The sequence below is a fragment of the Lemur catta genome, chromosome 10, assembly GCF_020740605.2.
Source record: "Lemur catta isolate mLemCat1 chromosome 10, mLemCat1.pri, whole genome shotgun sequence".
Lineage (NCBI taxonomy): Eukaryota > Metazoa > Chordata > Mammalia > Primates > Lemuridae > Lemur > Lemur catta.
Genome location: NC_059137.1, coordinates 87089925 through 87101932, shown reverse-complemented (window position 1 = coordinate 87101932; position 12008 = coordinate 87089925). Strand labels below are relative to the sequence as shown.

General features: G+C 47.7%; 1 protein-coding gene across 1 annotated transcript in view; it reads left to right on the top strand.

Moving 5' to 3' along the window:
• The first annotated feature begins 2046 nt into the window (after window positions 1-2046).
• Window positions 2047-12008, top strand: part of SHC3 (SHC adaptor protein 3) — a 158445-nt gene continuing 148483 nt past the window's right edge. The window contains exon 1 of the mRNA XM_045562354.1: window positions 2047-3404. Coding sequence (XP_045418310.1) covers window positions 2931-3404 — 474 coding nt within the window. The 5' untranslated portion in view covers window positions 2047-2930. The remainder of the gene's footprint in view (window positions 3405-12008) is intronic.

Genomic DNA, 12008 nt, shown 5'->3' with positions numbered 1-12008 from the left:
AAAGGCTGTCACTGTAAATGACCCCAGACTGCCTGGCCTTTGTGTCTCAAGGCTGACTTTAAAATGAGGTTCTTTTTCAGTTTTCTTCTGTGCTGTCAGACTATGAAAATTTCATTTACCTTTATCTAACTGAGTAGTCTCCGCTGTCATCCATCTCTACGTGGCACACGGATCAGATGCTTAGGCTTTTTGGAATAAGGTCCAAAATGAGCAGGAACAGCTCCCCAGTCAGGGCAGAGTGCTCTGCTGGAGCGAGGTGCATGAGCTTCATGGGCTTCGCGGCTGCCCCTCGCCGCGGAGAGGCCCGGGGGGGGGGGTGTTTGCCCTTCTGGTCTCTGCTACCTTCCAAAGCGTTGATGCTGCCTTCTGGGTACGTGAGGCTTTACTGTTCTGTCATGTTCTTAGAATATTGATTTCCCACTTTGATTAGGCATCTTTTTGTATGTAGCAAATTTATATTGCTATTCATATTTTAAAATTACCAATTTCCCTCCACTGGCCTCGTAATAAAAGAAATAAAATTATCTTGGTGGCTAAAGGGTTAATTACATCGTTCTGGATATTTTTCCTGCCTTGGAGGCGCAGAACCTGCACAGGTGTTCAGTATTCTTTTCACATAAAAGCATCAAGGGCCGGGAGCCTAGGTTTTGAATGTGCATTCAGTGTACATTCATAATAAAAGCTGAACGAGGGCACAGTCACTCACGGTGGCTTCTTGATGTAAGTGCACGGCTGAATGAAAGTTTGGGGGCACAGCTCACCTCCAGGAAAGCGACCCTGTTCACACTGAGACCTGACCCAGGGGCCTCGAATTTCCTTGTAAAACTAGTTTTTCCTCTTACCATAGCAACTGTCCTCTTCCAGCATCTTTGCAGTCAGGCTAGTGCTTTTTTTTTTTTTCCCACACTGCCGTTGGAGAAAAGATCCCGCCTTTGATTGAAATGGAATCTTCCACTACTGAGCGAGCCTTTGCTGAATGAGTCATCGGGGCGGCCGCTCATTGGCTGAGCCGCGAGCCCGTTGCCTGGCGCCGGCTGCAAGGCCGCTTCATTCACAGAAACGCTGGTCGCTCGCCGGCCTCTCCATTCACACAAACAGCGTTTCATTCACATGTCGCTGTTTTTCTGCTGCTAACGAAGACCTCGGCTTGGGAACCATAGGGCTGTTTCGCTTCAGATTTGGGGAGGACTCTGATGACCGTCAAAGTCGCCTACGGGGTGTGCACTGGCTGTTGCTATGCGAGCAAGGGGCAGGGAACGAAGGGGTTCCGCGTGGCTGCTCTGCTAGGGCTGCGGCGCGGGAGGGGACGCGCTTCCTGCGCCGGGGACGCCGCGGCCCCTCTGCGCCCTGCGCCCTCGGAGCTGGCCTTGCCCGCGCGCCCGCCTCGAGCGGCGCTCCTTGAACGCTGCTCCGCGGAGCAGGGCTCAGGGCTCGGGACCTCAGGTGCCACACGCGAGAGGACTCGGGGTGACCTGGTAATGTGCTAGAGGTGAATGCATTCGCCGGCACGGAAGTTGCCGGGAAACTTTGATAACGAGGGTTTCGCTGTGGGCAGGTTATCCTAACGCACGAGGACTGGCAGAGCCCACCGAGGACAGTGGCGGTGGGGTTGGAGTCTGCGGCAGGCCTCCGAGGACGGCACTGCTCTCGCCAAGAGGAAGAAGGCCTGTGCATTCCCTTCCAAGCCCGAGTCTGACGCCTGGAAAGAAGGCATTTTCTCCTGCGGGTTGGATGTGCAATGAGAGCAGCTGCATTGTTTCCTTGCTGACTGCAGGGTTGCAAGCAGCAACCGAAGAACTTTGAAATGTATTCATAGCGATTCTTAGGCATTTTTCCAGAGCTCAGACACATTCAGCATAGCTACAGCTTCATACTGCAGCCCCCTTTTTGGAATGGATTTCTAGAGCCTGTTGCCACTCATCAAAGAAGCACTCTTCTTTTTTGGAAGTGGATATTCAATTAACCCTTGCTGAGAAAGACTGATGGAAATTAGCAGGGAAGACCCCTGACTGGCACTGTGGAGAAGTTCATACGCAGATTTTTTTTTTTTTTTTGAGGAACTGCATTGCCACAAAGACGCTTGTCATGGCTGCTCTGTTGATTTGAAAAGAAAAGGAAAAACCCAGGAAACTGGTATTTTATGTTTACCTGGGGGGTGAATGTCCCTTTTTCTTCTATTCAAAAATTTCTGCTGCCTTCCAAATCAGAATTCATCAGGATTCGCTGAAGATCTTATTCTTAAAAAGCCTTCGTCACATTTTAACGCACCGCTGTTAGACACTGTTACAGGCTCACACAGATGGGCTGAGCAGGGAAGAGCAAAACCTAACAGGATAATGGGTTTCAGAAAGTTCATTTGACCGTTTGAAGGAACTGGATTTACCTTTGGCACAAATGCAGAGTGGGGGCGGATAAGGAGGTGAAAAAAACCTAAGGTTGGAAAGAAATATCTGGGAAGGTAGAAAAAGGAAATTTGAGAATTGATTGGCTCTAGTGTGCTGTCAGCGGGTGGATGTCGTTTTTTCTTCTTTTTTTTTCTTTCTTTTTTTTTTTTTTTTGCTACAGGAAGTGATTTGCAGTGCTCACCGAGCCTTTGTTGAGAAGGGTCTCCTCTCAGAGTGAGTCATGCTTTTGCTGTGAGCTGCCCCGAGCAGCTGGCGCTCCGTCAGAGGCAACTATGACTTTTGCAAAGCAAACGTGCAACCCCAAGCAGCGGTCTTCCGGGCCGGGGCTGCGTGGCCGCTGTTGTGCCGGCTTTTAATGGTGGGAGGGCACCGTTCTTTGGCTCGGCTCTCCCTCTCCAGAGGGCTGTCCCGGGGCCCCCACTCTGTCCCGCTCCGGGGACCTTGGCTCGCCTGCTATGCGTGGCAGCCCGCGCCGGGGCCGGCACCAGCAGCGCCCGGGCGGATGCAGCAAGCCCACGGAGGGGCATGCTTCCACGCACCAAGTACAACCGCTTCAGGAATGACTCGGTGACATCGGTCGATGACCTTCTCCATAGCCTGTCGGTGAGCGGCGGCGGCGGCAAGGTCTCCGCGACGCGCGCGACCCCGGAGGCGGCCCCCTACCTGGTGTCCGGCGAGGCGCTGCGCAAGGCGCCCGACGATGGGCCCGGCAGCCTGGGCCACCTGCTCCACAAGGTGTCCCACCTGAAACTCTCCAGCTCGGGCCTCCGCGGCCTGTCGTCCGCCGCCCGGGAGCGGGCCGGCGCGCGGCTCTCGGGCAGCTGCAGCGCGCCCAGCCTGGCAGCCCCGGACGGCAGCGCGCCCCCGGCGCCCCGCGCCCCGGCCATGAGCGCCGCCAGGAAGGGCCGGCCGGGCGACGAGCCGCTGCCCAGGCCCCCTCGGGGGGTGCCGCACGCCAGCGACCAGGTGCTGGGCCCTGGAGTCACCTACGTCGTCAAGGTGAGTGCGGCGCGGGCCACCCAGGCAGGGGTCCCCGGCCCCGGGTGGGGGCCCAGCTCGGGGCAGACCCCTTCCTTCCCTGAAGTCTGGGGGCGCGGGGAGCACCTGCGACTGTCGCGTTGGAGGCGAGGGAACGCGCACTCCTTAGCAATCAGCTCGCTTCACAGCGATGAGGAGGGAACTACAAATGCGCCTTTTCCGCATCGATGGGGACAGATGTACCAATCGGGTGACCCAGTCTGTCCTGGTTTTCCCTGGGCTCCACTCTTTGGGCATGCCCTTGCCACCTGGCTTTACCAGACGTCCAGCCAGTGCCCCTTTCGGCACGGGCATCCACCCCTGGGAAGCGGGGCTCAGCCTACCTAGTGTAGGTGAAACACACTTGGAGGACCTGTCACCCCACTTCTGCCGTCTTCCGTCGGGGGAGGGTGGGCGTTTTCTTTCCCCCACAGTAAGAATTCCCAGCTCCTTGCGGAGCAGGCCAAATGCCGTCCTGCTTTCTACAAGACGGGCTCTACTTTCTTACCCAGGCCAGGTTTTCTCTGGTGTTTGCCTTGCATTCCGTGTGGAAAGGCTTTGGTTTACAGCAGTGCAACAAGAATTTGGGACTATTTTTCCGGTGACTGTAGTCTTCCATTTAAATAGGCTAAAGGGAGACGAGGGAGCTGCTCTTGGAGCCACAGGCTGGAAAGGGTTTTTTTTTTTTCCTACAATACAAAGAATTATAAAAGCACCATGTAGTCAATAAAATTCATCCTTTATGCAAACATGTTATGATATTTAAGGAACAAATAGTGAAGTTCAGTTAATTGCCACACGTTTATTTCCAACTGCCTGTCGGGCAACAGCTATTAGAGCCTCTACAGCCGGGCAGACGCCGGCTGTACTGCACGGGTACGGGGACGGGGAGGGTCAAAGTTGCATTATTTGAGACCTTCCACTCCAAGGCGTGACTTTTCACTGAAAAAGAAATGAGACACAAACTCCATCCCCATGGTGTAGTCAGTAACATGGAGAAACCTTCAGGATGGCAAGTCTGTAAATACAGGCTACAGAGCCAGTTTAAAAATTCAACAGAAAACATCTTCAGGTAAAATGCAGCATCTTGGTAATTTTGGAACGGTTTCTTTAGTAAAAGAAACAGTTAACGTTGTGGGTTACCTTTAACTATATTAAAAGTGCTTATAAACCAATGTGACCATTGGTATTAAAAAGAGAGCCTCTTTGCCTTTTGAATCTGCTCTTAAATTTAACCTTCACCTTAGTTTCTGAATATGGACCATTATATTTCACCAAAAAGGATCAGCATAAACTATGCATATTTGGTTGACCTTATTTTAAGAAAAAATGAATAGTCGTCTTGTATTGCTTATTTAAATTATGTAACCAGTGGCCCAAAACAAAAAGAAAAAACAAAACCAAACAAAAATCCTGACAACTCTGAGGTTAAAGTGCGACACCAGAGTGTATTATTAATAATTACTTCTAGAGTGTTAGTGTAATTGCTATTAAAAAGCCTACATTTAAAATAGATAAATAAATAGACCTTGGCAAAGCATTTTATACCTGTCATGTTGAACATAGAGGACAGTCTTCAAATTTAGGGAGAATTCTCAAAGTTACACCTTTGCTTAGAGCTTTGTTTTTGCTGTTTGAAGAATGAAGGCAGCGTTCTAGTTCTAAAGGTCAAATGTGGCAAAATAATGATGAACGTACTAAAATAAGTCAGCCCTGCTTCCACAATCTGTTGATATAAGGTTTGTGACTTACTCCCAGTGGTAGCAATAGTATTTGTAGTTAGAGGGCTGGATCTGTGTGGAGTCTGTCTTGTGTCTTGGGGGTACTTTATGGTGCCTCAAAGTTGAGGGTAGCAGTGACAGGGGGTGCATGGCATGACTGATTAGTGCTCTGTGCTGTTGTGGGTGGTTTGCTCCCTTGTTCATCAGCAGCTGTGAACAGTGGTGTCATGTGAAAGTAAATGCAGGCATTGTCCCCTGCTTTCCTGGAGAAGTTTGAAATCACACAGCAAGAAAACCAGGTACCAAAGGACAATTTCTTGTGTGCACGCTTGAATCAAATCATCACATGGCCCTCTGTTGGTGCACACGTGCAAATTCCCACATTGCCTGTGTTGAGTTTAAAACCACGAACTTATTTTATTAAAAAATTATGAAACTGAAAAATATCTTAATTTGGTGTTACTTACTGATTTGTGAGCAGTTCTATTGGTATCCTTACTTTAAAGATTTCTGGCAGACAGAAATGAGCAATCTTTATAATATGACTAGATATAGATCATAAAATCCAAAGGTTTAGGGTTTGAAAAGGATTTATTATTCTCTTGGACAGAAATTTTTTCTAAATTAAAGAAAGCCCCAATGTTTTTCAGTTTCCTCTAACATGTATATACTGTATTATTATAGATTTTCCTCTCTCACAGAAATACCTACTTATAGGTGGTACTAGGATATTGCACATAAGAATTGTAATTCAAAAATATTTCAACTTAATCTGAGAGCACAGACTGTAAAATACGGAAATCTGGTGGGTTTTGATCATCTAGGAAGCATCAAAATATTTGAGCAGCAGCTTGTAACATTAATTAGTGAAGGATGCAAAATTTAAAAATGGAAAACGTTCCTGAGCAGCACTGGAATTCAAAGCTCATGGCATGGTAAACTGGTCCGTCGTTGAGTTTGCTGTTAAATAACAGCTCGCGTTTATGCACATCTGGAAGCTGGAGAAAGGCTCCAACTCTCTCAGCTTCAAGGTTTATATTCATGTCAGGTGGGCCTTATTGGCAACACCTTTCTATCACCCTTGAAGGAGAGCGAGCGGCCCTCCTCTTTTTCTTTTGATGATGTAAAAGAGAAAGAACAAGAAACTACAGATAGAAAAGAATTTCAACAACAAAGAACAATGAATATTTTCATTAAATTTCCATTTAAAAACTATTTTATTTTTGGGCTAAAGACTGACAGAAATACAGAGTACTGATTATGGTGCTATTAGCCTTTAAATCCTCTTGCCTTGAAGTCACAGCTGGCCAGGACCCCATCACTCATGGAGGCTGCTGGTCTTCAGCACGTGCAAAAGGCAGTGCACTGATGCTCCACCTCCTCCTTCCTCAGATTCACGCAGGGAAGACTTTAGGGAGGAAAGAAAGACATGAACAGGTGAAGGGACAGGAGGTCGGTGGGGGGTTCAGTTCTTAGAGAGCCACTGGGCTGAGGTAGAAGAAACTTCTGGACCTTCTGAAGACAGGCACAGCCTTGAGGTTTAGCTCTGAAACTGCTACGGGGCGAGTTTGGAAGAAACTCTGTGGGCTGCTGTTAGCCCTTGGCCCCAGGGTGGTCCCCCAAAGAAGGGCTCCTTCGTAGATCATCTGACGCCACAGACTGAAAAAGGTAAGAAAAGAAGCGACCACATTTAGGACTGACCCAAATGCCAAGGAGAAGAATCAGGAGACCAAACTGGAAAGCAGTGCGTTTAGGTGCCCACCCACTGCTCAGCGCTGTTCCCACAGTCAGCAAGCCGCACACTTGCCCAGGCTTTGTCAGACCCACATAGGTTTCGGTGGCGGAGTGTTACACCTTTACTGACAATGAAAATGACTATTGGTAGGAGATTTGGATGATCAGAAAAGTACTGCATCATTTCCTGGTGTGCCAAAGTGTTTCCCTTTTGGAATGAAACTTTGTTTGTAAAAAGAACTCTTTAAACTTTATTTCTCCCATCTGTGAGTCTGATGATATTGACAATCATTTATTTTATTTGTAAATGTTCTATTGTTCTTTATAGATGGTCTTTATAAATTGCATTTACTCTAGAATTTATTCTTGTTTTTGTTGTTGCTTGCCTAAGTTTATAAAAATATCTTAAATTGTCTTTGTCTTAGAACTATATTCTTTTGGTAACTGCGAGCAAAGATCATAAAAAAGTTATTTTCAGTATAGCCATAAAATATTTTTATGGTGAAATTGATTGAATATTGTTTTAGTTCTAGATTGAAAATTTGTTCCTTGAAGTGAAGTTGAACTTTGTCAGTTGATTTTTCTTCTTAAAATCTCATAATTTGGGTAACTTACACATAAATATTGTCCAAATGGTTTGAAAAGTAGTTTAAGAAATTCTTTTGGCATTAATAGATAGTTATTGATTTGATCTGGAAAGTGCGTCATCTCTTTTTAAGTGGCATAAGCATAGATATGTTAAATGCACACGCACACCTCACATATACACACACATCACACACACACCCCCACACCCCTCACACGCAACCACAATCACAACACACCCCCCTCCACGGGTAGACAACTTATGATGACTTTGGATGGGTGCTGTTTTTTTTTTTGTTAGAAAATAGTAAAGGTCATATTTTTAGAAATACCCAATTATCTCATTCATTTCTTTTATATTCACATTTAAGAAAAAATCATTCTGAAAGATAAGCTATTAGTGAAACCTTAATCCTAAAAAGAACAGACTTCTCCTCTGCCTGCCCATGATGTTTTACCTTTGAATATATGTCATATTTTTGAAGAACGTATGGTAAATATTGCTTCAGCAAAGTCCTGGAAGCAGAAAGCCCAGGGCAGCGAACGTGGGGACGTGCTGAGCCCGCGAGCCCTGGCTTAGGTGTGATGCATCGGAGCAGAGGCGAGGCCTGGTGAGAGGCGGCATCTGGGCCGCAGCTCCACTTGCCACCTCAGTGTGGGCTTGACAGTCAGCCCAGCTCTCTGGACCTGGCCATCCTGGCGGCAGGAGGTTGAGGGCAGGGTTGTGCTGGGGTTGGCCATGGTCTCTACGGCTTGGGAGCCTGGTGAGGGGGCAATGGTGGTATCTCGACCAGTGTGGTTCTTTGCTCCAGCATCTAATGTAGTTGAAGAGGCGGGCCCACAGCAGCATGCTGCAGTGTCCGGCGAGCACACTGCCTATCGCTGCGGCAGGGCCAGGCCCGCAGCACTGGCAGGACCCGAGCGTCTGTATGGTGGGGCTCAGAGGAAAGCCATGCGGAGGAGCCAGCCTGCTCAGTGAAAATCACCCAAAATAATGAAGTTAGTGGAGTTATTTAGTTCATAAATAAAATGGTTACGGATGTAATGGAAAGACATGGCCAGTTGTGCACAATTTTCTGGGTAAAGGACAAGAAAAAAAACATTTTGCATTTTACCACAAAAGATCTACAAGTGGTGGCTAATGAATATTTTTACAGCGAGAGTCACTGAGCATAGCAATGGCTCACTGAGCCCCTGGGTGTGGGCCATGGCGTGTGTGTGTGTGTGTGTGTGTGTGTGTGTGTGTGTGTGTGTGTGTGCGCGCGCGCGCGCGTGCAGCTGCACAACTTGCCTCACAAGTTGATTTTGGTCCTACAAGTTCATAATTATTAATTTTCAGGAGGTAAAAAAACCCCAAACAAACCATTTTGTCCCCATTATGATTTCGCCTCCCCGCTCCCCAAGCACAAACAACAAAAGGACAAGGGTCCACTGATGTGCCACCAGTCGGTGTCTCCCGGTAGGAGGATCGGGAGTGCCCAGCGTTGAGTGTTTTTGCCTGGAAGACGCAGGTGCCACACCTTGCCCGCTAGAGCTTCCGTTCCCGGCGCCCCAGCGGCTGTCCATCTGACGCGCTTACAGCCAAGGCTTCCTGAGAAAAATGTTCAAAGAGCTCATTGTTATGATGCTGCTTACTTTAGACTGGAAGCCATCCTAGGGTGTCACCTGAGACGTGTTGTTTTCTCAAAGTGGAAAAGCCCTCCAGAGAGGCTTTCCTCACGTCTGTCTGTTGAATAGGCAGAAAAAGAAGCAAAGATTCCATTCCAGATTTTAAGAGTTTAAACTTGTAAGAACGCTTCAAACTCTGGAACTTGGCCTTCACCCAGCCTCACATCAGAAGTACTCTCCACTCAGGTCATTCTGACAGACTTCATTTTATCAAATTCCATTAAATATAATTGCTTGGCAGCCTAGAGGGGCCTAATAACAATATGTTTGATACTATTGCGTTTGGCTTTCTACATATTAAAAGTTTCTAATGCCACCTGCCCCCAAAAGAAACGTTCTGTTTTTTATTAATTGAAAGTCAAAACATGGTTCTAGCTCTGTTTACAAAGAATTAGCCCGTCACGTGGTTTTTAGCAGAGGCACCAAGCCATAATCTGAGCGTCTTATGGCTTCCACCAAAGAAGGAGTAACAGAAACCTTTCACCCCTCAGGGTAGAACAATGAAAACATGCCTGTTTGGAGTGTTTTTTTGCCTGGAAGACTCAGCCCCTCACAGTGACTTCTTGCTTCTCCTGGAGACAAAGTGTAAGCTAATTATGAGGGCATTTGTGTACAGTTGTCCCTGGGTACCGAAGGGGGACTGGTTTCAGGATCCTCAAAGATACCAAAATCCATGGATGCTCAAGTCCCTTACATAAAATGTAGTATTTGTATGTAAACTACGCACATCATCTGGTATACTTTAAATCATCTCTAGATTACTTACAATAACTAAAATGACGTAAATGCTATGTAAATAGTTCTTATCCTGCATTGTTTTGTTCTATTTGTGTTATTTCTCATTGTTGTATTGTTATTTTTATTGTTTTTAAAAGATATTTCCTGGGATTTGGAGGGCTGGCCGTATGCCGTCACTCCCCAGCAGGTGCTTGTTTCTGTGACGGAAGGGGGCAGCGCAGGTGGCTCTCCTGGCCTTGGGGGACCCTCTCTCCCTCCTCTTGGCGACGTGAGCTGTGCTCCATGCTGGCAGAAATACATATTGGCCTGTGGTGACCACACAGTTTAGCTGCTCCCTGGGCCACAGGGCTGTCTCATGTTGAGTCCCAAAGATCCCCTTCACTGCCCAGGATTTGGCACTTCCCTTCTTGCTGCCTCCCCCACACCCCAGTCTCAGTTTGGAGCCCTCTGGTCTAGAGGGCCCCTGCAGCCCACTCAGCAGGAGAGGCACCTAGGAGCTGGTGGCGGGGAAGAGAGCCTTGGCTCCCTCTGTCTTGCCGGTCCCTGGCCCAGGGAAGGGGCGATGTAGCCTAGACTGCCTCACACCCGTCCCCACCGTCTGTGCTTGCAGCTCCGCATGCCCTGGTAGATCACTGCTAAACCTTGTATTGTGCCTTGGAAACCATTCTTTTATGAAATTTAAGCATTTATTATGGAAATTTTGAAACATACGTGCAACATGCAAAAACACATAAAAAAACAGAAAGAATGGTATCATGAGCCCCAGGGACACACTGCCGTCAGCTCGCCACCTGTGCCCCCACATGCAGTTTCCAGACATCCAGGTTTTGCCTGTTGCTCCTGTGCTGACTTGTGTGGACCTGTCTTTGCCCTGGTGTTGGTCAAGCTGTGGCCTGGATGCTCAAAGGTCTTCTAGAAATGAGGGAGGTCCTTGCATAATGGGAACGAGGGTCTCCAGCTGGCACATGGTGACTGTCTTTCAGAAATGACCTTACAAGTGGCATTTGTGCTGCTCTAATACTGTGCAGGTCTGGGTGGTGCCTCCACCCTGGTGCTCAGAGAGCATCATTCTTAACTAATAAGTTGCAGCCTTGGGCTTAATAGGGATCCCAAATACGGCTGAGCAAGTTCAGTGTCCCAAGTATGGTCAGACCTCCCTGCATTCAGCTCTGTGGCCCTCAAAGTAGAACTGTGAGGAGGGTGCAGGTCTCTGAGCCCTCAGGTGGTGGTGGTGGGAGCTGTACCACCTACCCTCCCCTGCTCAGTGTCTGGTGGGGTGTCTGTCAGCATCAGACGATCCTTCTGTTCACCTAAGTTGCTTTTATGAGCGTTGTCTTAGTCAGGGTTCTTCAGAGAAACAGAACCAATAGTTGCTTATTAAAAAACAGATTTACTATAAGGCATTGGCTCACACAGTTCTGGAGGCAGGCAAGTCCCAAGATCTGCAGAATGGGTCAGCAGACTGGAGGCCCAGGAGAGCTGGCAGTGTAAGTTCTAGTCCTGATACTGGCGGCTTGAGACCAGGAAGAACCAGTGTTTCAGTTTGACTCTAAAGGTAGGGAGAAAACCAACGTCCCAGCTTGAAGGCAGCCAAGCAAGAGGAATTCCTTCTTATGCAGGGGCTAGTCAGCCTTTCCGTTCTCTTTGGCCCCTCAACCCACTGGATGAGGCCCATTCACATTGGGGAAGGCAATCTATTTACTCAGTTTACTGATTCAAATGTTAATCTAATCCAAAAAGCCTTTTGGAGACACACCCAGAATAATGTTTAACCAAATATCTGGGCACCCTATGGCCCAGTCAAGTTGACACATAAAATTGACTATCTCTAGTATGTACAACTTTTGAAGTCTTTTCTAGAGTGGCTACTAGCTGATCCGAAGCACTTACGGGGATTTCTATTCACCAAAAACATGGAGATTCGGGATAAGAAATAATCAAATAAACTTACCTGGAAGGGTCTTAGATTTTGTTACTATTCCTGTGGACATTAAACAGAGAAACATTTAAAAAATTCCTCAAACGTTTGTCGAGGGTTTACCATAGATGGCTACTGAACTGGGGGTCTCAGCTAGGAGACAGATAAACTGTGACCCTGCTGGCAAGGGAGCTGTGAGTGGGCCTTCACAGCACTGGGTGA